Source organism: Sciurus carolinensis, chromosome 11, assembly GCF_902686445.1.
Source record: "Sciurus carolinensis chromosome 11, mSciCar1.2, whole genome shotgun sequence".
Lineage (NCBI taxonomy): Eukaryota > Metazoa > Chordata > Mammalia > Rodentia > Sciuridae > Sciurus > Sciurus carolinensis.
Window position 1 is genome coordinate 66,001,692 of NC_062223.1, and position 25,476 is coordinate 66,027,167.

At 49.0% G+C, this 25,476-nt stretch overlaps 1 protein-coding gene across 14 annotated transcripts in view; it reads left to right on the top strand.

Moving 5' to 3' along the window:
- The window catches only part of Irag1 (inositol 1,4,5-triphosphate receptor associated 1), a 110,684-nt gene that overhangs the window by 39,668 nt on the left and 45,540 nt on the right, over positions 1-25,476 (top strand). For 2 of the 14 annotated variants that reach the window (XM_047518281.1, XM_047518280.1), the window contains exons 3-11: positions 2,249-2,406; positions 16,068-16,168; positions 16,894-16,964; positions 19,024-19,197; positions 19,683-19,760; positions 20,425-20,477; positions 20,676-20,723; positions 21,728-22,345; positions 24,487-24,565. In XM_047518281.1, the coding sequence (XP_047374237.1) occupies positions 2,249-2,406; positions 16,068-16,168; positions 16,894-16,964; positions 19,024-19,197; positions 19,683-19,760; positions 20,425-20,477; positions 20,676-20,723; positions 21,728-22,345; positions 24,487-24,565 (1,380 nt within the window). Of the gene's footprint in view, positions 1-1,294; positions 1,434-2,248; positions 2,407-7,894; positions 7,966-8,265; positions 8,390-16,067; positions 16,182-16,893; positions 16,965-19,023; positions 19,198-19,682; positions 19,761-20,424; positions 20,478-20,675; positions 20,724-21,727; positions 22,346-24,486; positions 24,566-25,476 lie in introns of those variants that run through there. The other 12 variants (XM_047518288.1, XM_047518287.1, XM_047518289.1 and 9 more) reach the window with 12 other exon arrangements.

Genomic DNA, 25,476 nt, shown 5'->3' on the forward strand with positions numbered 1-25,476 from the left:
GCTGTTTGCTTTGCTGACCAGGGACCGGCCTAAGGCCTTTCCTGAAGAGAGGGAGGAGAAGGGACGAAGAGGGTTAAGATTGGGGTCTTTCTGATACGACTGTGGAATGCCGTGATTCCAGAATTCTGGGACAGAGCCTCAGGTCTTGTGGTTTTTTGTGACTAAGAAGAGTCCGGGATTTCAGAACAGAGGACCGGAAAGGCCCTGGCAGTGGTTGGGAATCCTGTGGCCCCTGCCCCAGGCTTTGTTGGAAGTCTCCCAGGACTAGGGAGCGCTCTGCCTTAAAGAGTGTCCTGTTCCATCTTCAGATGCTCCCAACCTCTAAAAGCTTTCCTTTGCATTTCTCTGATCTGGTCATGTGCCAGTCCTTTGGGGACAACAGTCTCCAAATGAGTGCCTCTCACATCTCTGTGAAGAGAATATATTTTTTCCTGCACCTTCTCTTGTCCACGACAAAGTCCTCTAGTTCTTTAAACACCAGTTCTTGTCCTCTGAACATCCTACTTCCCCTTTTCTGAACATGTCCTAATTTGTCTGAATCCTTCTTAGCCTATGGAGCCCAATGTACTTTTTATAGATTAAGACATAAAGGAAAACAGGAACAGTTACCTCCCATGTTTTGAAAACCATACTTTTATGAAGATACCCACGACCTGCAAATCTTAAGTGGTTTTCTGGGAGGTAAAACCAATTTTGTTGGTAGAATTGGGGTTTGTGGATACTCTTACTATGGTGCTGTGATAACCCCTGCTGCTAGATACTGATGTCATTGCTGCTGAGTTCCGAGTAAAGATGATAGAGAAATTAATCACAGGGCTCACCTTTGGGAGAACCTCTCAATGTATTCATATGGTAACCACTTGGGATGGAAGACATGGCAGCTCTGGCCTGGTGGCTGTCATTCCCAAAAGCCAGGTCAAATCTGTCCAGGGTGGCCTCTCCTCTTCCTATCTCATCTTTTCTGTCTAGATGGAGTCCATGTGCATTTCAGTGTTCAGGGCTCAGCCACACTATTGCTGATGTAGAATATTCACTAACATTTCGTCCTCCTTCCCGGTTTCTGTAGTCAGGGACCTATTCCTGAGGTTTCTCTCTTCCGAAGTATTTATCCCATTACGCTGTTTTCTGATTGCCTCCCACCCTGGACTCCTTGAGGACCGTCCTCAGCATCTTTGTGTCTCAGCACAGGCTCAGCAGAGTGTTTGGAAGAATGAATGATGGGTCAGGTCATGCTCTACCAGCAGGGGTCGCCCCAACTGTTTCAGAGCTGAGTGGGGCTCAGAGCAGAGAACGACCGGCCCAAGTCAAGAAGGCAGTCACCTTGACAACTCCCAGAGCTGAAGGTTTCTAGTTCTTTAAACCAACAGCCATTTTTGATGAATCTTTGGAACATCTGCAATGAACGAGACACCTTGCCTGCCTCAGGGAGCGAGGTCTGGAGGTGTGGGTTGGCAGGGGTGGGTCTGGCAACTGGGGCTGATCTCAGATTCTGCCTTTCCGAGCCCTTTCTGTGGGACAGGAAGAATACCTGATATTATGGGAAGTGGCAGAGCTTTCTGGCTCTTCCTCCTGTAGCCTCCAGCAGCAGCAGCAGCAGCAGCATCACACCTAGAACCTGCAACAGAGTAGGTGCTCAGGAAATGACAGTGTCCTTTGTTCTCTCCATGGGGAGGAGGTCAGGAACCAAGGAAGGCTGTGTGTTAATGTGGAAAGAATGCCAGCCTCAAATCAGGAAGGTCCGGATGCCAATGCTCAGTTCTTCGTGTGGTTCAGGGCAAGTGGCCTCCACTCTCTGAGGAAGTTCCCTTTCTGTAGAATGGCACTACTAATGCCTACGTCAGAAGTCCTCTTGAGGATTCAATTAGATGAAGGTAGTCATGTTCCTAGGATAGTGGCTGGCACACAGTAGGTGCTCAGTAAATGGTTATCAAATACCAGTCTGATCCCAACAGAGTATCCTTCATTAGCTACATCTTTGAGGGGTTTGAAGCACTTTTCTCCTTTCTGAAATAGCTCATGTTTACTGTAAGGACCAAATTAGATGCAAAAGGTCACCTCTGACTTTGTAAGCAAAGCCAGAGAGCCGGAGGAAGTGCACTTCCAAATGCCCTCTCCTAGCCTAGTTTGACCTCAGGCATTGATGCAAACTCAAGCTGGCTCTCTCTGTGGCTCTTGGCTCCTGGAAATGGAATCCAGCTTGGGACAGGGATGGGAAGGAATTTGACTTGTCCTTTTGGCGTCTCCCCAGCCTGCGGAGCCCAGGCCTCTTGGAGCATCTTTGGGGCTGACGCAGCAGAGGTTCCGGGCACACGGGGCCACTCCAGCCAGGAGGTTGCCATGCCCCACATTCCCGAGGACGAGGAGCCCCCCGGAGAGCCACAGGCAGCCCAGAACCCTGCCAGTCAAGTAAGTGCCCCCCTCCCTGCCCATGGCTAGCCTGGCTGGGGGCCAAGACAAGTGACAGCTCTCAGCTGGTCAGGGGGTTTGCCGACAGCTTGTGTTGTCTGCAGTGGCACCTGGGAAAGGTGTGTGGCTTCCACACAGAGAAACACATTACCCTGAGTTCAGCTGAAGTGACCAGGACTGCATGCGGAACCATCTAGGCTATGTGTGATTGAGGCTTCATGGGAAGTCAAACCACCCAAACCCTGCAGGCTGCCTCCTGAACCGGAGAAAGGCTTAGAAGAGAACCTGCAACACAGAGGGTCCAGTCACATCGAGGTGGTGGGCACCAGCCAAAGGCCACTTAGAGTCAATCAGCTTAAAATGAGGATCAAAATTTCATAGCAAATAGTGAAAAGAGCATTCAGTGAATTTTTATTATAACACAGGAAATGATGAAAATAAGTTAATGAAGAGAGTATCATTAAGCAAATGAAATTATGAAAACGAGTTGTTTTTAGCTGTACATATTACAAAGCATAGATTATATATACTGATTTTCTGATTGAACAAAGAATCAACTGTTGATATGTTTATTTTTTTATATCAACAAAATGATGTGTTCATATTTATTTTATAGCAACTTAAGAGACTATTTAATATTTAAGGGCTTCATCCAAGGATCTCTTCAAATTCTTTGATATTCAAACCATCCCTTTTGAAGAACCTATCTTATCATCATCCTCATTATTTTTTCTTCATTCGTTAACCAATCCAGTGCCATCTGATCCTCACTGGTCAAAGATCGTGCACACAAAGGTCCCCAGCCTTGTTTTCTTTACTTCATGAACTTTGCAGTTGGTTTGCACTGAACTTGTATCGTCCTATTCTGACAGTCGTCCAAACTGGCCGGCTCCAGCTGGGATAGACACTTGCTAAGCAAGGGAGGAATGTATGAGTGAGCGTTATTTTTCCAAATGAGCAGATTCCTAATGAATATTTTCATGTTATGATGATATTTGTTTTCTTACACTTCATGACTGTGGGAACTTAGATAGCACATACTTAGAAAAGAATGGTCCCTGTATCTCCATATCCCAAGTTCATGGGTTTGAGATGTTGCAGAACTTGGTAGCCTTGGGGTGGGAAGATGCCCTTTCCCTGAATGTCTGAATGACAGTGTGTCCAGTCCCATCTCTTTGTCTGCAGACAGAAGCTCAGGTTTTTACAAGCACCCCATGCCCACCCTGGGACATCTCGGGCCAGAGTGGGTGCTACGTATCAGCAACCTTCAAGGTTGCCAAGTTCCAAGAGCTTGGGGACTGAAGAAGGAAATGGCAACAAGGAGAAACCACAATGGGATTGGAATGTGACTGATCCCAGATCCTCAGGTTAAGACTTCCCCTGGGCTCCTCTCACAATGGCCACCCCGACCCCTTAACATTTCACTAACAATGGCAGCACCCTTGAATCAGATCCTCATGTGAAATCTAGCTCCCACATCCTGGGCAGCTCCCCCAAAGAGCTTCCCCAAGAATAAAAGCATTCCTAAAAATAGTAATGAAAGATCAGCAAAGACATCACTCCATTGTCAGGGAAGATGAACTCATTTTCTATTGAATTCTAGTCTTCCTGGTTCTAAAGCTCTTTAACAAAAAGTTCTTTCAAACCATACTCTTAGGAGTCCCAAAGAAAGACCACACAAAAACCTGCTGGCCCTTCTAACCCTCAGGTCTTCAAGCTACACATAGGTGCAGATCCTGAGGACAGGGTGAAGGTGAGCTTCCAGAAGTCTAGCAGAGGAAGGAAGCAATGAGCTTGCTGCAAAGTCAAGAGTAGGAGACCTTTGATTAACCAGCAAGAGTTCCAGATTCCAGTTCCCCATAGACTCATTATCCCTGTGACTTTGAGCCAGAACCAGACTTTACAAAATGATAAGATGAATTCTGATGGCTTTTGGTCCTGAGACCCTGAAATCAAACCTGTTCAATTTTTCATGCCTGTGATTCCTTCTGTGAAAAGTGAACTGCTGCATCCTGGACTCTGCCAGTCCAGCACAGCTGGAGACCATACAGTTGAGCAGTTTAGACCCCCTGACTGAAGACCCATAGGAGATTCAACATTCTTTTACTCTCCTCCCGTACTGCCAGGCTCTGGCCTCTCTGACTTCTCCAGAAACCAATCAAACATCACTAAAGAGCTTCTGCCCCTGTTGTATCCACCAGACAACCCACATTGGGCTTTTAAGGCAGCCTCAGCTTCAGGGGAGAGTCAAGCCTCCTGAGCTGGGCTGGAGCCTCCAGCGGCAGGATCCTGAGTCCCTGGGAGCAGCGGAAGCCAGGCAGCCAGGGAAGCAGGGCTGGCCAGGAGGATGCAGCCGGAAGTCCTGGTACCGTGTGAATTCCCACTCTGCAAAGCAGGCAGAGAACAGAGCATCCTTCTGAGTTTATAGCTCCCCGGGGTCCAGCCCTAGTTCTGGTTGCTCTGGCCCCAGCCCCCATTTCCCATCGCTGGCATGAACACTAGCTGAAACCTCCTCACACACAAACACAAGAGCTGTGGGACGAGATTCTGTTTTTCTTTCTGTGTGCACATGCACGCACATGCAGTATTTACTGGGTTGGCCTGTAAATAGTGAGGCCCTCAAAGGAAAGAGTTTGCAAAGGGAAGAGTTTGTAGCCAAGGGCTCTGGAAGGATTGAAGCTATCAGGACACAGGACTGGGGCCTTAGGGGACCCAAGAATAGCAGACCATCTGAGCTAGCGGATCCCAGATCACATCTAACCTCCTCCCAGACTGGCAAAGCTCTCTATAACATAAGCCCTAAACCAGTCACCTAGGGAACTCAGGGGAACCCCAGGCTCTTGAGCACTGCCAAATCTGTGGAGATGGGTCTTGGGAATCTGTAGTAATGTTTTGATGATAGGAGGCTCACCATCTCACAAGGAATTCTGTGTTGTAATTGGCCAGTTCTGACCTGGTCAAGCTGGTTCCACCTCTCCGTGACTCTTCCTCTGTTTTGCCCTCTACAACAGCCTGTAGCAGACGAAATTCTATATGTGAAGAGAGGTAGTTTCTGAATCTTCCCAGAGTGTCCTTCTCATTGTCCCTCAGTCTTTGCTACAGTGGCAGTCAGTGTCCAGAGCCTGAGAGGAAGTGCCAACCTGTCCGCACTTCGCTATGTAGCCCCAGACCCCAGAGGCAGTCTGACAAGGAATCAGGGATTTCCTAGCCTGTGACCAGCAGCCACGTGTAGAAGCCAACTCATGGGGACAGCATGACATCCTCAGAAATGCCTTGCAAACCTGGGGGAAAAAGAGGCTCACACTAACTGTCGGCCAGGCTTTCACTGGCTCTGACTTCCACTTGAACAACTCTACTCTTCAAGAGTTTCTAGAAGCCCCCAGGGCAGACCAGTTTCTAGAAGCCTCCAGGGCAGGTCACTCATAGGCAGATCTCTCTTCACATCATCTGCTCTAGCATCCCCACTACCACCACCTGCCCCCATATCCACTGCCCACAAAGTCACTTAATAATTACAGCTGACCAGGTGCCAAGTACTATTCTACTTGGCATCTTATTTAACTTCCGCCTGACCCTATGAGGTAGATGTTTTCATCCCTGTTTCAGAGTTGAGGAAACTGAGGCACAGAGAAGGTGACTACCTTCCTCCAAGGTCACAAAGCAAGCAGGTGGCAGTCCAGGATTTAAACCCTCACCACCAGGTCCTGGAGATTGCACTCGGCACTGTTGACTTTGCCTCGGGACCTCCGTGAGCGCTCTGGGGTCTGGACCAAGGGAATTTTATCCTATGCTCCCAACCTGGACTCCTGCAGAACTCACTGTTCTGAGATCCCCAAAGCACTGTAGCTGGGGCATGGCTCACACCAAACCCCCTCTGCTTGCTGTCCTCTCAGTTGTAGGAGCCTGTGGGGCCAGGGGCAAAGCTCCAAGTCTCACATCCTGCTGCCCTGGGACTTCCTCATTCTCCTTCAGCCAGACATAAAGCAGCACCATGAGAAGCCCACCAACTGAGAGAAACACAGACCGCCATGCTGCAGCCTGGTACGGCCACATCCATGAGGCACTCCAGGTCTCCCTACACAGCTCCTATGTGCTTCATGTGTGAGGCTCTAGGCAGATGTTTAGCACTGTCATACAGTCGCATCTTGTGGTTTAAGACAGCACTCGACTAGCCAATGGCCTTCCCCCACCTGATTTTCAATTGTCTTGGATGAAGTTGGAGAAGTAGCCTTTTGTGTGTGGCACTAAAGAGGGGATCTGCTTGCAAGGTGGCTAGAACCTTTACTCATGAAGCCACTCTTTTGGCTCAGAATTGGAGACCATGGTAAGTGCCACCATAACAAATGGGAGTTCTCTCCCTGTTGGTGTGACAGGGTTAGAGACCCATCCTGGGTCCCACCCTCCATCAGTGGACTGGGCCAGAGCCAGTATAGGGGTCTGTCCTCTTAGAAGAGACCATGACAAGTGGTGCTCCCCAAGCAGCCAGGGAGATCTGGAAGGTGCAGGAAATGCTCTGGGTCAGAGGCACACAGGTGTCACAGCACAGCAGAGGGGGAAAGCCTAGGCTCCATGTCCCTGAGGGCAACCCCGGGTATATTAGTCCTCTGCCTTAGTGCCCTCATCTACAGGTCGAGGGTTCCAGTAAGAGCTGTATGGAGGGCTCGCTGTGTGCCAGGTGCTATGCTGGGCTCAGGATAGGCATGACCTCCTTTAAGCACACAAAGTACTTGCATGGTCAGCACTATTATTATTTCCAATTATGTGAAGAGTTTAAGCACAGAAAAAAAGAAAAGTAATTTGCACTATATAACACAACAAAAGTTGAAATTATATTCAAACTCATGAGCTTATCCTAAATTACCAGACTTGTGTTTATATATAATTTATAATAATATATTTAATACTTAAATATATTATTAATATATTATTATATATTTAATATATTTAAATATATTATTAATATAAATATATAAAAATGTAATAATATAAATATATATTTTAGATATTTATATATAATATTAATGTATTAAATTATTAATATATAAATATACATATATATAGAGAGAGAGAGAATGCTAAGCAAAGTGCTTAACTTATAGCAGATGTTCAATCCCTAATAATAAAAAGAAACTGGTTTGTAATGTGTCCTTGCAGTTAATCCTCCAAAACCACTGAGAGGTAGCAGAGCAGAGGTCATCTCCCTAGGAAAGCAGAAGTTCAGAGCAGTGGGTATCTTATCCAAACTGACAAACAGGCTCCTAGTGTTTTCTGGATTAAACTCTTTACACTTATCATCTCAGCTAATGTTGTACCATTCCTATAAGGGAGCAGTGACTATGCCCATTTTACAGCTCAGGAAACTAGTTTTGGAAAGGGTATGCTAGCTGTCCTAAGTCTCACGTAAAGAACTTATAGGCCTGCATTCTAGTGTCCCGCAGCTCTAAATCAAAGAAATGTAGCTACAGTTTATTGCTTTTCTTCTTTCTAGTCCAGAAATTCTCCCTCTATACTGCAGTGGTGTTTGAACACACAGGGAACAGAAGACTTCTCTTACACATGGTGAGCACTTCATAAATACAGAGGAAAAGTGCATTTACTCAATAAATGCTTATTGAAATTCTTCAGTAAATGTTGGTTGAGCATTCACTAACCAGGTCCTGCTCTCAGGGTGCTCATATCCTAGTGGGTTTGCAACTGAGTGTTGATTCTCTGATTTGATTTGCTCTGAGTTCCCCTATGACCTTTTCTGTTCTGGAACTGGAGAATGCTTGCTCTGTGGGATCCTGAGATCACCTAGAGCTTAACAATCCACTTTACTATTTTAGATGGGTGTCTAACTTCTCTTTCCATCTGTTTTAGTCAGCTTTTTCTTTGCTGTGACCAAAGATGTTGACAAGAGAAACAGAGGAGAGGACATTTATTTGGGGTTATGGTTTCAGAGGTCTCAATTAATAGACAACAACTCTATTGCTCTGGGCCCAAGGTAAGCAAAACATCATGGCAGAAGGGTACGGAGGAGGAAAGCAGCTCAGAACATGGCAATTAGGAAGCAGAGAGGACTCTGCTCACCAGAGACAAAATATGAACCCCCAAATCATGCCTCCAGTGTCCCACCTCCTCCACCCACTCCTACCTGCCTACAGTTAGCACCCAGTTAACCATAGGTTAAAGGTTAAATCCATTAGGTTAAAGATCTCATAATCTAGTCGTTTCACCTCTAAACTTTTTGGCATTGTCTCACATATGAGTATCTGGGGTACACCTCATATCTAAACCATAACAGCATCTCACTTCCCCTGGACTGTCCAGACCCTGTCTTCGTTGCCCAGGAAAATGGTTCTGATTGCTCTTCTCTGGAGACTCCTTTGGGAGTGTGTGTACTCACCCACTGGAGGAAAATGTTTTAGGACCCAAAGAACCAATTCTGTCAGGAATGGATGAAGATAAAATGGATAATACATGGAAGACACTTGGATCCCCGTATGGACTGTGTAGAGTAGGGACTTCCCCCAACAAAGTTACCCAGTAAGAAGCCTCATATCATACTTCCTGCAGCCAGGCACTGCTCTTAATATGCAGTAAGCTCAGAGTGACTCCAGGAGGCACATGCTGTTATTATCCCATTTTACGGGTGAGAAAATGGATACCAGTAAGTACACTCTAATCACCATAAATCAGGAAGAAAGTACCTGAATGCTTCAACCTAGGATTTTGAATTCTTCTTCCACAAAGTCATTTCCACTTAACTCATTATGCCCTTTGAAAGAATGATCTATATAAATAAAGTATGATCTATATATAAAGTATGATCTATAATGAAATATCTTCAAATAAGTTATAAATGAAGAATTGGGATCTGGTGTATGAGACATATGTTAGGTAGTGGCTATGTAGTCTCATCTCTCCAAGGTAGATTTTATTATCTCTAGCATATAAAGGAAGACATTGAGTCTGCGAGGTTATATAATTGTCAAAGGTCACATGGTAGTGCATGATCGAGAGGAGATTCCAACCTGTTTCCTTCCTATGTGTTTCTACCAGCTTTGCCTCCTTCTGACTGTACCAAGTAGTAAAGCCAGTGTCTTTTGTACCAAACGCTTCAGGCATGGGGTGGAGGTGCTTAATGCTCTGTCTCCATGGAGAGGAGAATTGGGAAGGATTGAGAGGACAGAGGAAGAGTTACCAGATTATAGCTGTGAGAGTGCCTACGTCAAAGTGGACAGTGTCTCAAAAAATTTTGGTTACAGACAATCAGGAATGCCTATGACAATTATTTGTCCTTAGTTCCTACTGTGAGCAGTGAAGTAGCTTGTCATTCTGTGTTTCTCCGTCACCCATGTGTGAGCTACTTGGGGCCATGTCTTTCACATGTGCATCTGTATCCTCAGCAGAGGCCCTGGCGTGTGGTAGGGGCTTAGGGAAGCATGGAAGGACAGGTGGATGGATGAATAGATAGATGGATGTTTGTGTGAACGGTTGGGTCGAAAATTGGGATGCTGGATTGAAGGGAGGAAGACATGGAAGAAGGAATAGCATTAGGAAGGTGGGGTAAAGATGATACTGGCTGGCTGACTGAGTGACTCCGTGGAATAGGGCCTAGCCATCCTGTGCACCTCCACGTTCTCGAAGGCGATGGGCACGAGGTGAAAACAGTGAAGAAGAAAGCAGGGTCGTCTGGTTATTGATCCCTGACCTCTAGGGTTAGAGTGGCAGGAAAGAGGGTCCACCAGAGGCAGGACAGCGTGGACACACGAGAGGATCCACAGAGTGGATACTGGGGAGCCTACAGGGAGCCAGGGAACTGGTCCCCGTGGCCAGCAGACCTCAGCAGAGGCACTGCCGCCTCCCACGGTGGCCTTAGGCCTTGCCACTGGAATAACCATTTTCTTGCAAGTCCCCTGAGAGTCCTTCATCCTGCTGTTAAAGCGCTAACTCCTTTTTGGGGCTGGGCCCCTGTCTACTGAGGCTCTCCACTTGCCCTCTAGGCCACAGCTAAACCATGCACACCCATCCCCACCCTCACTCTTCCCATCGTTATTGCTGTGTCTGTTTTTATCCTTAAAACAAGTCTGTAAAACAGGCATTCATAGTTCCATAGAATGTTTGAGAACATGAGAGTCAGGGAAACTAAGTGACTTGCTGGAGGTCACCGGGTGGGACTCCCGGCCAGGCCCATCCAACCTCTTCACTACCCGGCCTTGTCTTCCAGCAGGGTCCTCCTCTCCAGGGCTGTCACCCAGGGCCCATCAAAGAGCTAAACTGCACACGCCCTCCTGTGCCGGGGCTAGGGCTATTCCTTACTATTGCCTAGTCTAGTCCTCGTCATGTGACACTGGGGATTCAAAGCTAATATTCCCGTCTATGACACTGGCCTATATTTATCCCTGAGCTCAGGCACTTAAGAAAGTGTTGTGCATTCCTGGGAATTTATGAGTGAAATAAACATTTAAATGTTTCTATAAGATTTATTTAAAGGGAACAAAATATGACCTGTGTGCTTGTTATTGGGTGAACTTGCTGGGAGGTGGTCCAGCCCCGCAGTGCTTGATGGCTTCCGGGAAGGGAAATGGACCTCCAGGGAGCCCAGGCCTCTGGACCAGTGACAGGAGCGGTGCTCAAGGCACCTCTGGCCCCAGCTGGCTTTCCTCCAGCGGTATATTCAGTCCCATGCTGGCTGGAAGGCTTCTTGGAGGAAGAGGCACCTTCTGTGAGGAAGTGTGCAGCTGGGAAGAATAAGAGAGGAGTATCAGAGGCATTCAAGGAACAGGGGAGGTGCCACCAAACTGCTTTCTGACAGCTGTAAGAGTAGGATGTCCCAGTGGGAGGGACACAGCCAGTGTTTCCTCTCCTGTATTGTTTATAAACCACAGAGCCCCAGGACAAGTCAAGTTTTATGTTGATAAAGTAGGGATCAAAATAGGAGCTGGGTGGGGCGTGGTGCATGCCTGTAATCCCAGTGACTCAGGAGGGTGAGGCAGGAGGATCACAAGTTCAAGGCCAGCTTCAACCACTTAGTGAGACCATACACAGTTTGCTGAAGCCCTGTCCCCTGTCTCAAAATAAAACAATAAAAGGGGCTGTGGATAAGCACCTCTGGGTTCAATCCCCAGGACCCTCCCCCCCCCGAAAACAAAGAGGGAAGAGATAAGAAGCATGTAATTGCCAACTCTATGGTACAAGCTTTGCTTTTATCTTCTCATGATTCTACCAGATTGGGAGGTATTATCACCTCCAATTTCTAGGGTGTCCTAAGGCTCATTCGCAGAATTGCTGGGAGGATTAAATGGGAGAGCATGATGGGATCTGGGATAGGGCCCAGCTGCAGTGTGTCTGAGTAACTGTCATATCACTTCCTTTTACCACCATGTTTCTTTGCTTCCCTTCTCTGGGACCCACACCAGGCATCTATTGTTTGACAAGCAGAAGGTGAGAGATGGGATGGACCAGGTGAAGGGCACTTGGGGATGGGCCTCTTGGGAGGCTTTGACTGCTTGGGCTTGTGTGACCAGATGCCCCAAGGAAGATGCTCTATAGCTCATGACCAGAAAGGGTGAGTAACTTGCTCAAGATCACAGAGATAGTAAAAGAGAAGCTGTATCATAATAGTGTGGATCTGAGTCTGAGTCCCTTGAAATTTCAAAGTAACTTGCCTGGAAAACTCTAAATTCAGTCACGTACATTGCCTGAATTTTTCTTGAAGGCCTGCTTCTGTAGGAGCAGGGACAGGTATTTATGATGCATTAAAACCTGGCAAAGTTCACCCCAGAGGGATCCTGGAATCCTCCCACACTCTCTTCTCTAGAATACTCTTTCCCTAGTCCCTGCTAGAGTCAAAAACAGTCCACACAAGACACAAATGTTCCCACAAATACTGTTTCTCAGAGAACTAGAGTTTGCTGAGGGGTACCCAACCATTCTGTGAGTAATTAGGGAAGAACGCTTTGATCGTAATGCTTGTGTATCTTGCACACATAGGAAGGAGAGAATGAAGACCTTTCCAGGATATTCCATCAGGTGATTCAAGGCTTTCCTCCTGACTGCTTCACACCTCTGGTTTTTGAGCAGCTGGAACTGTGCGACATGCTTGGCACTCACCACCTGTGGCGTGGGTCTGCCTTTCTGTGCTGGCATCTCTGCCCCAACCCTCCTCCAAATGAGGGAATCTGCTGTCCCAGGCAAGGCACTCACCACAGGAGAGCTTTGCTGCAAGTGGCCTTTAGCCAATAGGCAGAGAAAATTCCAACCAGAAAGCTGCTCCCTCCAGCGCCTTGCAGGCCATTTATCCTGTAGGTGCCAACCCTGAGGGCACTATCAGGTGTGGGGACAGGGACTCTTTCCTCTCTCCATCCCTTGGTGCTAACAGGAAGCACTGCAGAGGATGCCTGGCTTGACTTTGTCTCCCAGACCATAGCCTAGACCATGTCTACAACAATAAATGTTTGCTGGAAGAATGGAGAGAATTAAGAGCAATGATGTGGAAGTGCTGGCAGACTTCATCCCGCTCCTGGAATCCAAAGAGGATTTCATCACTGCCACCCAGGGCCCCTCTCTTCTCAGAGAAGGTCTTCCTCTGCAAGACTCTTGTAAACTGGTGTGGGCCAGTCATAAGAGCAGAGGTTCAGGTGATCCAACAATCAATAGTTGGAAGGAGCCGAGGGAGTAAAAGCACACCCACGTGAAAGAGAGAGAGAGATGGATGCAGAGAGAGGTGAAGAGAGAGGGAGAGGATTTGGGTGGGAAAGGTAAACCAGAGTCATCAGAGGAAAGAGTATGAGAAAAGGAAGGAAAGAAAAGGAGGGGAGAGGAGAAATGAGGACAGGCATCAAGGTTTCTTTCCCTTTCATGTCTGTTAAGAGGTGAGAGTAAAGAAGGAGTTTCCTTTTCTGTCTTTTCTTTTTCTTCTTTACTTTCTTGTTGAACAGTTCTTTAAAGCAATCCTCTCAGATCCTGGACCACGTGGTTCACAGCTTCACTGAGTTTCAGGTCACACAGTCTAACTTCAGAGCCAAACTGTAGGTGGATGATTAGAAGGAGCAAGTGCTTCTCTTTGTCTGTTTTGGATATCTATGTTTATCACATCATTCCCCCGTTTTTATGGACTCCTGGTTTTAGGTCTTATATTTTGTTGTCAGATGCTTTAAATTGCTTGGTGAAGTAGGTCATCTGTCAACAAATTAAAGTAAAATCTGCATTCTTCTTACTTAGAAGGTTGATATATTCGACTCTTGGAGAGGGATATATACTCCACCCCTGGCATGCTTGGTCCTTCCCACCCCTCTGCATAGATGTAGCTCCTCAGCATCAGTGCACACTGGGAATTTGTGAAGGCCCCACCACAGGGATGACAGGAACCATATGAGATCATGTATGTGAGAATGGTATTTTAGTCAATGTGTTTCTTCTGGTTTACCAGAGAACTCATAATAGAAGGGAATTCTCTAAAAATATGGTAAACATAAAAAAAGGCAAAGTTCACAGTCAGGATAGCATCCACCCAGAGAAGGAATCCCATGCACACTGTGAGCATAGCCAGAGTTTTGCTTAGTGTCCTTATAGTAAGAGTCATGTATGAGCCATTGTTAGTCAGCTTTGTGTCGCTGTGACCAAAATAACTGACAAGAACAACTTAAAGGAGGAAAGGTTTTGTTTTGTTGGGTTTTTTTGTTTTTTTTTTTTCTCATGGTTATCAAGGTTTAGTCCATGGTTGGCTGGGTCCATGACTCTGAGCCCAAGGTGAGGCAGAAATCATGGCAGAAGGGCCTGGTGGAGAAGCACTACTCACCTCATGGTGGCCATGAAGTAGAGAGGGGAAGGGGCCGCAAGGAAGATGAGCCCTCCCGGGGAACACCCCTAATGACCTACCTCCTCCAGCCACACCCTACCCACCTATAGTTACACCCATCAGTCTATTCAAACTAGAATGAACTGGTTACGTTACACCTCTCACAGTCCAGTCATCTCACCTCTGAACACTTCTGCATTAACACAGGAGCTTTCAGAGGACACCTCATATCCAAATCATAACAGCCATCAAGATGGTATGCGTGCGGGATATTTAAGGCACAGCCTCCCATGCTCCAGAAAACCAGGCCACAATAAGAATCACTTGACATGGGGGCCAGTAACTCAGATGCCTTTGGGGCCAGGTACCATAAATGATTGAAGCAGGCTAGTTTGGATAGTAGCTCAGACCAAGGGATACTCTGCAGAAATGTGGACCTGAGATTGCTTGATCTTTCAGTTTTAGGAAAAGCAGGACATCCAGACTTCCATGCAAATTGTTTCCATTATAAACCATTGGTGGGCTGGGGATATAGCTCAGTTGGTAGAGTGCTTGCCTTGCAAGCATCAAGGCCCTGGGTTCAAACCCCAGCACCACAAAAAAATTAATTAATTAATTAATTAAAATAAAATAAAATAAATCATTGGTAACTAATTTAAAACCTCATAAACACTTCCCCTAGAAAAAGGCCCCACAGGTCTCTGATTTGCACCTCTGAGCTCAGAGATGATGCTACAGAGGATGCTCATTCCTTGATTGACATTTAAGAGACAATATCCACCAGACAGTCTTTTAATGATATGAGAGGAAACAATGGAAACACTTCAGCCCTTCTGGCCCGCCAGAGAAGTCATGCAGTTGAAACCCACTCCTTCCTCTCCCCTGACTTTCTCATTTAGCCTAACACCCACTTCTGACCCTGCCTTCCGCCACCTTCCTTCTGCTACCTACTATTTGACACACTGCTTCTGCTTTGTGACCTCCCTCAACACTATTCCACTGCATGTCCTCATGCCCCCACCATGACCCAAAATCTTCCTGCATCCCTGCTGTACCCCAGGGAACCCATACCTCTCTGCTGCTAGCTGGCCTCTTACCAGGGGAGGTCAGTGGACAAAAGATGGGGAGAACTGGTTCACTCAGAGTAGAGCCACTATTTATTTTAAGAACAACCATGATGAATGAGTATTCGTAGATCATATGATGACCATCACTGTGTATATAAGTGCATTATTTCATTTTATTGGCCTAACCTTCATCTGAGACAGAGCAGGCCTTTGACCATTTTATCACTACGGGAACCGCAGCATAGCACAACAAGAGGACAAAGCAGTGGCTCTCTCCTCACCAGCCATCAGGCGATATTGTCACGAGAATGAGTAGTTGCTTTCTGGGAAACTCCCTGGATATCACTTTCAGGAAGATGGGTATCTGTGTTCTTGGAGGGACTGGAGCCCTGGGGTCATGAGGACAGGTGTGCAAAATTCATGAGATCATGAAGGTCATGAGATCTGCAAAATTCCTATGTGGGAGGATGGATGCTTTAATAGCTCAGCCTCTTCCATCATCTCAACCACTATGAATCATGGGGATTCACAGGTGGCTCTGCTGTCAACATTTCTGCGCTGTAGATATGTTAATTAGCTTAATTGTGATAATCATTTCACAATGTAGATGTATATCAAAACATCACATTGTACACCTTGAATATACACAATTTTTATTTATCAATTATGCCTCAACAAAGCATAACCCAACAAGTACACTGCATTGGTCTACTGATTCCGATGGCACTGAGTGCCATGGTGCAGCTGCAGGCCCTGGAAGCTCCCACCAGCCCAGGCCTAACCCCTTTTGTGTTCTTGTTCTAAACCACCAGGACCCTCCCTCTGCAGAAATATTTCACAGTCCACCTACAATTGTCCTGACTGGGGATGCCAGTTCACCTGAAGGAGACGCTGACAAAAACCTGGCCAACAGGTACACATCCCAGGTGCCTGATCCTTGTGCTCTGATGGGCAGGATTTCCAAGAATGTGGGAGTAGATAACACTATTTCTTACAAATCATTTTTTTCTTGCATCACTTTATTGATGAAAATGTTTTTCACAATGGAGAGACAGGTTAAGGTTTTCCCATTATCTTTCCCCCACTTCCAAAATGGTGTTTCTCTCCTTGCTTTGGCCCTTTGCATTCTGCTAGTCTTTAAGTAAAAGCAGGATCATAACAGAAATTTTCTCATAATAACTGTCCAGATTTTGCAGACAAACCTGAGAGTGTATCTCTGACTGCAGAATCCTACCCCTGGCCATAGTGGGTCCTATGTGCAAGACGGTCACTTGGGAGGGACCCTGCTCACATGCACAGGGATGTCACTGTGTGTTTTACACAGTACTGGCCCATGCATTGGTCTAGGTGGAATGAGATTGTCTAGGTGTAATTTCCAAAAAATCAAAGAGAGAATTATCCTATAAACACATAGTGAGCATATGTCAAAGACTTACTTCCCTCAGGGAACCAGCAGGATAGCAAAGTGGACTCAAAGAAGGATACAAGAAATGGATATACATAATATTATACCATACATAATAGTCAGAGGACCCCGGACATGCATGTAAGATGATGCTCTAGGATGTCATGGAAGGAATAATCTGGCAATTTTTCCAGGTTGTTTTCCTAATGAGTTGACTCCCTTCTGACTTTCAGAGCTCACAGTCCCCACAGGAGGCTGTCTCACCGGCACCTGAAGGTGTCCACGGCTTCACTGACTTCTGTAGGTAAGGGCTGGACCAGTTCGAAGTTGTTTTTGAACAGTAAGATTGAGGTCTGGCGTTGGCCATGCAGCACCTTCCTGTCCTGCTCCTCAAGGCCGCCCAGCCCCATGAGCCCAGAGGGCAGAGTGGACCAGTCCCTCATGTTTGCCTCCAGAAGTACCATGTCTGATTTCAGTCTCTCGTGGTAAAAAGACAAGACGGGGATATGAAGAGGAAGATAAGGAAGTCAAGGAGAGACTGTTGGGTGATGCTGATTTCTAGGGCTCAGGGGGCAGAATCCTTCAGCTCTTCTAGAAAGGCCCACATCTAGGTCCAGGTGTGTCTGGACTGACTGACCCGGTCACCTGCTCATTCCCCCGAGGTTTCTCCCAGTCTTCCCTGGGACATTGGAACATAGATGTGCTATGGTCTTGGCCTCTGCCTTCATACTGGTCACGGGCTATGAGGAGACAAGAAAGTGAACAGATGTAATCAGGACACAAGATTATAATGGCCATCACAGAAAAGCTAGGAAAATCAAGGCAAGAAGAAAGGCACTGCAGGTGAAAGAAGGGACATGGTAGGAAATAGTCACCATACAGAGCACCATGTTGGCAACTAAGTGCTCTGCTGTCTTAGTCGGACATTATTAAATGATGGGAATCCAGTTCACACTAGGTTACATCAAAATAATAATAATAATAGTAAGTAATAAGTGCCAGGGATTGTGGTTTCAGGTAGTGCTGGATCCAGGTGCCCAAACTGAGGTATTAGTCATTTTCCCAGTCCATCTCTCAAGTCTCCTTTCCTGTGTGTTAGTTTTCTTCTCTGGCAGATCCTTCATACTTGGTAACAAATAACACTAGCAACTCTAAGCTTTCATTCTATCAATGAAAGAGAGTTTCTCTTCCCCACAGCCCCCCACCCCACAATTCCCATGACTGCCTTTGCTTGGTCTCACTTGTCCATGAGCTAATCTCTGTGTACACATGGATAGAATTCCTTGGTTGACCAAGACCGGTGTTTCCACTCTTTTCCTTGGCACTTGGGGCAGGGTTGTGGGTGGAGGTGGTTAGCTCCTTCCTAACTAGTGTAGCGGGGAACCAGAAGGGTTTCACCAATGAAAATGAGGAGCTGCTTCCAGAAATGAGAAGGAAGGCTGGGGAAGCTGGAGGAAGTCCAGTACAGAGGGCTCGGTGGAGATGCCTCAGCAGGAGTAGGTGGAGTCAGTAGATGGGCTGGCTGGACCCAGCTGGGAGTTTGGATGTTACCTTGAGGACCTTGAGGAGTCCCCATGAGATGAGCAGGAGAATGGCATGGTCAGCTATGGGAGCTAGAGAGTCACCCTCACAGGAATGAAGGATGGAATGGAGGGGATGACCTGAAGACAGGGACCTATGAGGTGGCCGATGTGTTTGTTCAGGTAAGAGCTCCTGAGCACTCATAAAGATGAGGAGTGGCTCAGTGATTTCACAGGTGAATGCCAGGACTTGATTGGGTGGCTGGACATGCGGTAGGTGGGGAGAGGAGGTGTGCGGAGCCACTCCCATATTACTGAACGGAGGTGAGAGGTGGTATCCCTCTCCAGGGGAGCTGCTAGAGAAGGGGCAGATGGGGGAAGGAGGGAGGTTGACCATGCGAGTTGAGGAAAGAAGAGGGAAGGTGACCATGGAATTGATCCTTGCCCTTCTTCCTTTTTCCACAACTTCAGCTCACTAGATTGTTTAAAAAAAATAGAGCCCAGGAGGAAGAATACATCAGGGGGAGTGGAGAGCAAGGAGAGGGGAGCCTGGGTGTCCTTCCTTGAACAGCAGAGTTTAGGGCAGTTTGGAACCCCAAGGTGGCTTCATGACTACTTGTGACATTTGTGACGGAGGACTCATCATAGCCATAGGCTACACAGAGAGACCAGGCCAGCTGAGGAAGCTGCTGTCTGTTTCCAAGCAATCCTCTCACGCACCAGTGCTGAGCTGAGGTTCTTCCGGCTGTGTTATCTCTGGGATGAGGTGTGGGGTGGCAGGGCCTCTCAGCCCAGGACCATGAATGCAGTGGCTTTCACTCCAAGCTCACTCTCCCTCTGCAGACCCTGCGGGGCATGTCATTGACCTGGTAAATGACCAGCTGCCAGACATCAACATCTCAGAAGAGGACAAGAAAAAAAATCTGGCCCTGTTGGAAGAAGCCAAGTCAGTGAGTGAGCGATTCTTAACCCGCCGTGGGAGGAAGTCCAGGAGCAGCCCTGGAGACTCCCCATCAGGTAGGCAGGGCCAGGAGTTTAAGTGGTTCCCTGAGCCCCTGTGAGACAGGGTGCTGGCTGGGTGGGTGGTGGGTAAGGAGGGAAGATCCAGGCCCCAGCTGCAGTGGAGCCCTGCTTCCAAGAGGGTAGGCTGTGATTCACCTGTCCTCAGGCCCCTAGGCCTCGGAGGGTCCTACATCTAGGAGTGCAGCCCTTGGGGCTTTACCTGCTGAATAAGAGCAGGTACTCAGTTTCTGGAAGGTACTCTGAAGTCAGACTGAGGAATGTGATCTCCCCACTCCCCAAATGACTGGAGGGCCCCTGTGCTGGGCTGGCAGCAGAGAGAGTTGCTCTGTAATAGGAGCTTTACATGGCAGTCCAGAATTCACCCCTGACCCTGACACTGCAGGCCTAGTCCCCAGGAGTGAGAAATGTCTGAAAGGACATTTTATTAGGTGGAGGTCCTAACCCTTCACCAATGCCAGCCTGTTGTGTCTATTCCACAGCCGTTTCCCCGCGCCACAGCCCAGGAGCTTCTCCCACACACTCTAGGAGCAGCTCACTTACAGTCCCCACCCCACCAGGTGAGGCCCGCTTTCCAGCCCATCTCTCTCTGCCTTTGGCTCAGCCTGACCAGGATGCTTCCCACTGGCCTTTGCCAGCCTGCAGCCATCCCATTCAGGGGACCCAGTCAGGTCACCCCAAGGAGGCAGATCATCTGTTGGGGTTTGGGACCGGTGTGTGGAGGCAGGAATAGTCGAAGACACCAGGCTAGGTGAGGACAGGGACAAGGTTAGGGGAAGGGGGCAGTGGTGGGCACTCTTTGCCCAGAGAGGGCTCAGAGAGAAGTCATCACAGAGCTTATTTGGAAAGCCCTCTTGTGTGGGCCACTCTTTGCATTTTGGTTTCTTCCCTTTCCTTTGGTTGTGTCCAGAGCCACGCCCTCAGACCAGCAGGGGAGGGAAGGGTGAGGGGTATTGTGCCCCAGAAAGCAGAACCGACGCTTCCCGTCCATGTGACCTTGAGGTCACTCTATGCCTCAGTTTCCTCATGGTTTCTGCGGGGATTCAGTGAGGACCCACCTCAGAACCTGGTCAGCCTGTGAGAGGCACTCGACAAATGGCAGTGTGTCTGGTTCTCAGGCCTGAGATTGCTAAGGGACAGCATCCCAGGGAGGGCTGTGATTTTGCTAAGGGGACAAATGAGAGTCTGGGGTGCTGACATCACTTCCTGTGTCAACCATTCCAGGTTTGGATGTGTGTGGTGGCTCACAGTCCCCTCTGCCAGGAGCACCACCACAGGTAAGTGCCCACTGGCTGTGGTGTTTCCATGCCGACAGACCTCTCCCCTCGCCTCTTCACTCCTGGGAGGCCCTCCATGACCTTAGCTTGGGTGCTGGGGCGGGGAAAGGCATTCACACCACCGCAAGGCCTCCTGTGGCAGTTCAAGAGGAAGCCAGCCTCTTCCCATCCAGGCTGACCTGTGTTCACTTCCTTCAGCAGAAGGAAGATGAAGTCGCTGTCTCTGAACCTCACCTTGTCGAGCCTGTGAGTTTGAGCTACGTCCCATTTGGATGACCTCAGCTGGCCCCCGGGCAGCCTGCGAGTGTGTGTGCATGTGGGCACGTGAGTGGAGGGTGGAGATGGGCAAACAGCAGATTCCTCTGTCCCATCATGAGGTGGAGCCGGTGGGGAGACAGGATTCAGTCAGGCTGCTGGTCAGAGGCAGGTGGAACTCCAGGCAAGACTGATGCTCCTCTCAGCTCCAAAGAATGTATAGAAAAGTCCCAACCCCTGATTGGGGTCCTCCTGGAGACATCCAGGAAGATTTCATCTCTGTTGATGAGCAATAGAAGTGCCCATGCCTGCTCAGAGCAAGGTGCCCGAGCACTCCAGGCAGAGTGGAGGACAGGCTAGAATACAGTCTTGTCTGGAACTAGGCCTGGGATAGAGTCCTCTGGAGATTCAGCACCTACACAAGACAGCACAGATACCCACACACAGACCCTAATGTTCCCTGCAAAGCAGGCAATGAAATGAGGGTGCAGAATCTTGGAACTTCTGAGAAGTAAGATGCCACTTTGCAAGGACCCTTACCCTCTTTTGGTTCATGGAATGCTCTGAGAAATTATTAAAAACTGTGAATTTTCTTCCCAGAAAAATATTGAAATCCACAAATATTCACGTACATTTGCATATAATTTCAGAGTTCATAAACCTGGTGGGGAATGTGATTCCTGAGGGCCAATGGCCTTGCCAGGCAGAGCCAGGACTTGAATGTGGGGCAACTGAGCTGTAGCCAGAGCTCCCCTATATTCCACTCTCCTCCTTAGCTCCTAGACCTTGACATGTTCCTGACTGGCTTTAAATTGCAGGTCCCCTTGTCCTCACTGTTTCTCAAATCCCAGGCTTGTTGTGTGGCCCCTTTGCTGGCTCAGACCTTATCCACCTTATCCATACCCCACGTACACACACAAATGTGCCACTTGGCAGGGTCTCTATCTCCTCCTCGGCCTGCTTTCAGGGTTCCAACTCTACCTTGTCTCTTTCAGAATGTTCCCAAAGGGCTAGCTGACCGGAAGCAGAATGACCAGAGGAAAGTGTCTCAGGGCAGGCTGGCCCCTCGCTCTCCCACAGTCGAGAAGTCCAAAGAGCTTACAATAGAACAAAAGGAAAACTTTGATCCCCTTCAGCACCCTGACGCTACACCCAAGGGCCCAACTTCTGGCACAAGCAACAGTGGGAAAATGGCCCTGAACAGCCCCCAGCCTAGCCCTGCGGAGAGCGAGCTGGGGAGGCAGCTCCTGAAGACAGCCAGGGAGGGCAACCCTCTGCCCAGAAGTCCAGCCCAGGGCTCAGGAGGGGTGGCTTCACCAGCTCCCCAGGGAAAAGGTTCAGCTGGAGAGCCCCAGGGATCCAAGTTTGGCTCCAAAGCTGAGCTGCGTCCCCCTGTGTCCCGGCCACCCCTGATACGGGGGCTGTCCTGGGACAGTGGCCCCGAAGAGCCAGGGCCCCGACTGCAGAAAGTGCTTGCCAAGCTGCCTCTGGCAGAGGAAGAGAAGCGGTTTCCAGGCAAAGCCAGTGGCAAGCTGGCCAAGACTCCTGGGCTTAAAGACTTCCAGATACAAGTACAGCCCGTGCGGATGCAGAAACTGACCAAACTCCGTGAGGTGGGTTTCTAGGTGCCAGCTGGGTGGGGTGTGCATGCTGGGTGCCTCACAGGCTAAAGACCTCTGGGCAGAGCATGGACCCTGGGGCAGGGTAGCTCTGACCTGGATGTAGATCTCAGGGGCCCTAAATTTCCCTACTCTGAGAAGCCAGGCCCACTTGCATGACATTTTCTTCATAGTCCCAGTTTCAGGTACACTTTACACCTATTAATAGGCAGAAGTCACTTTAGGATATAGCTGCCAAACAAAGCCATATTTTAGGGGAAGGTGGGTATGTGGAGAGACACATGGACTGTCAGTCCTGGGCTGTTTTTCTTCTCCAGCTAGTGTCTCATAAATGAGCCCCTGATGGAGGCTGGTCGTGCCTAGGACTGGAGGAGGCTGGGATTAGAAGGGTTTTTCTTTTGTAAGAGCACCCAGTCTTTCTTATTTTTGGCAGTACTGGGGGGATTGAACCCAGGGCCTTGAGCTTGCAAGGCAAGCACTATCAACTGAGCTATCTCCCCAGCCCCAGTCTTTCTGATGCCTGGATCTGAGGCCCTTGGTTAAATATGATGAGGGCAATGAAGGCTGCTCCCTCCATGGTGAATTTCTTCCAATGCCCATGGTGCCCCCAACTTCCTTTGGCCATCAACCTAGGTACAATGGTTGTCCATAGGCTGCCACACTATGTATGCAAGGAGTGATTAGGATGTCCAGAGATGCAGGCGAGAGAGGGCCGAGGGAAGGAGAAAAGAGTTAACAGGATAAAGAAATATGACCCAACCCTCTCTTTTCCAGAAGGCCAACCCAGACACAGACCAAAGCAACTGGGATTCCACGGGGTGGGGCCTAGAACTGGACAATGTTTCCCTGGTTCCCCTAAAAAGAAAGTGTGGGACGGGAAAGGAAATGAAGAACCCAATAGCACTCCGGCACAAGTGAGGGCATTTCTGTGCTAGAGGGACACATTCCAGTGCTGACCACTGTCTTACTCAGAAATCCTTCAGGTGCTCTAAGTTGGAGGCTTCTGGGAGCTGGGGCCTGGCTGCCAGTGTGAACATTTTACAGAGAAAACCTTACCTAACCAGAAAGACCTAGGAAACCAGTGGACCTGAACAGGCACTGGAAGAGCTACCCATAGTGGGCCACAGTTCCACATCTGTGGGGGCAGGTGGAGCCAGAGGTTCCACAGACAGGGATTTGCCTTCATGAGCCTCAAAGTCCTAGGCAACAAGCCACTGCGCTCCCATCCAGCAAAGAAAGTTGCAGACAACCTGGAGGCCCCATGCCACTAACTGCTACCCTGGCAGCTGAGTACCCCACCCACTGCCCCGGTTCAGGGTGCTGAGAGCTGATGGACTGCGGGCCTCCAGCTTCCTAAGGAAATAGGTAAAGGGCCTGGCCCGACTTCCCTTTGGATCATGAGCACCCTCTGCTGGCCCCTTCCTTTCCTTCTTTGCCCTGCTTTTAATAACTCAAGTGAAAAATCTATTGATGGCACAAGTCAAGCGGGAAGGAGCTCTGCTCCAAGTTTCCAGCCGAGGGCCCTAGTCTGGTGCTACCCGACTTGGAGCAGGTGTGGGCCTCACTACGCCACATACCTGTGGTCAGCATCCCAGCTCTCCCCAGCTCTGCCCCCGGAGGCACCAAGGCAGCAATTCTCAGGCCACCTTTGTCTGGAGGTGCCAGAAAGTCCATTGAGGAACGGATGGTAGGACGGGATGACAACTCCCGAAAGTGGTCCTCCCTGCCTAGAACAGCAGGGCGGGAAGGTGCCGTCAGCCATGAGATCACCAGGGAGCAGGAGCAGCCACATGTGCACTCAGGGAACCCTCTGTCCCCAAGTCCCTAGTTCTTTTGTCCTCCAGTGTGGCCGAGCAGTTCAGTTACCCTAAGGCCCACGGACTTCTTAGAAAAACAGACCACACTAAGGGTAGTACAAGACCCAAGGAATGTGGCACTAATGGGGTTTCAGGCACCTTCAGAGGCTGGGAGAGGAGCTGGTGGCCCTCAGATCTCGTCATGCCATGCCTGTCCACTCACCTTGCTGCTGCCCCAGGGTTTCCCAGCCTGGTTCAGAGTCACAGAACCACAGAGGGAACCCAGGATGTCCAGCCTGCTGCCACCATCTGAAATGCTGCCTTTCTTTTCCCACAAAGGAACACATCCTGATGAGAAATCAGAACCTGGTGGGGCTCAAGCTTCCTGAGCTGAGTGAAGCGGCTGAGCAGGAGAAAGGTAGGTGGGTAGGGCAGGTGCGCTTCAGGCCGGTGCTGAGCTGTCCGCCCCATCAAGTCTGGGAACTATGTGAACACTAGACTTCCCGCCCAAGGCCTTGGTCCATCCCAGGGGTGGTTGTGCGCCAGACACAGAGCAGGCCCTCTCTCAGTATTGCAGACGAATGAGGGAAATGGATGGTGTTTCCTGCCCAGGCAGAGCACCCCAAACCTGTCTCTTTCCCGCCAGCTGCCTGAGCCCTGTGAGCAGCAATGGGTCTGGAAGGGTGCCCCAGGCCTGAACTTTTGACCCTGCCTTTTCCTCTCACACCCAGGAAGCCTCCCCAATAGACCAGTTCCTCTTTTCAAAGGCACCAGAACCATCTCTTGCTTTCTAATCTGCTGTCACCACAAAGTCCATACCCCAGCCTCGCCCTGCTGAGTGCCTGCAAGTCCCTTCCTCCTGGCCTCCTGGTCTCCACTGCCCTACCCACCCCCATGCCACAATCATCCGAAAACAAACCTTTCCATCTCCCACCGGCCCCAGTGGAGTCCTGACCCTCTTCCATCTGCCCCTGGGATCCAGTCCTGCTCCCAGCATTCCCCTCACCCATCTTTGGGCCTGTTCTTTAGCACCCATGCACTAAGCCCCACTGCAAGTCAGGACTGTCCAGCTCAATCCTGGCTCTGCCACTGCCCAGCCACATGGCCTGGGCAAGCTACTTGACCTCACCATATCTGATCTCCCGCACAGCCACGTTAGAATGGGAGTAATCATGGTTGCCTCAAAGGTTATTGAGAAGATTAAAGAGCTGCACTTGTGAACTACCTGAAACAGTGCTTGGTAGCTAAGCATTGTCTGGTGTCAGCTGTTACCCCTGAGTCGAAACCCCCAAGGGTGGGCATTTGTCTGGAACTGTGTGTGTGTGTGTG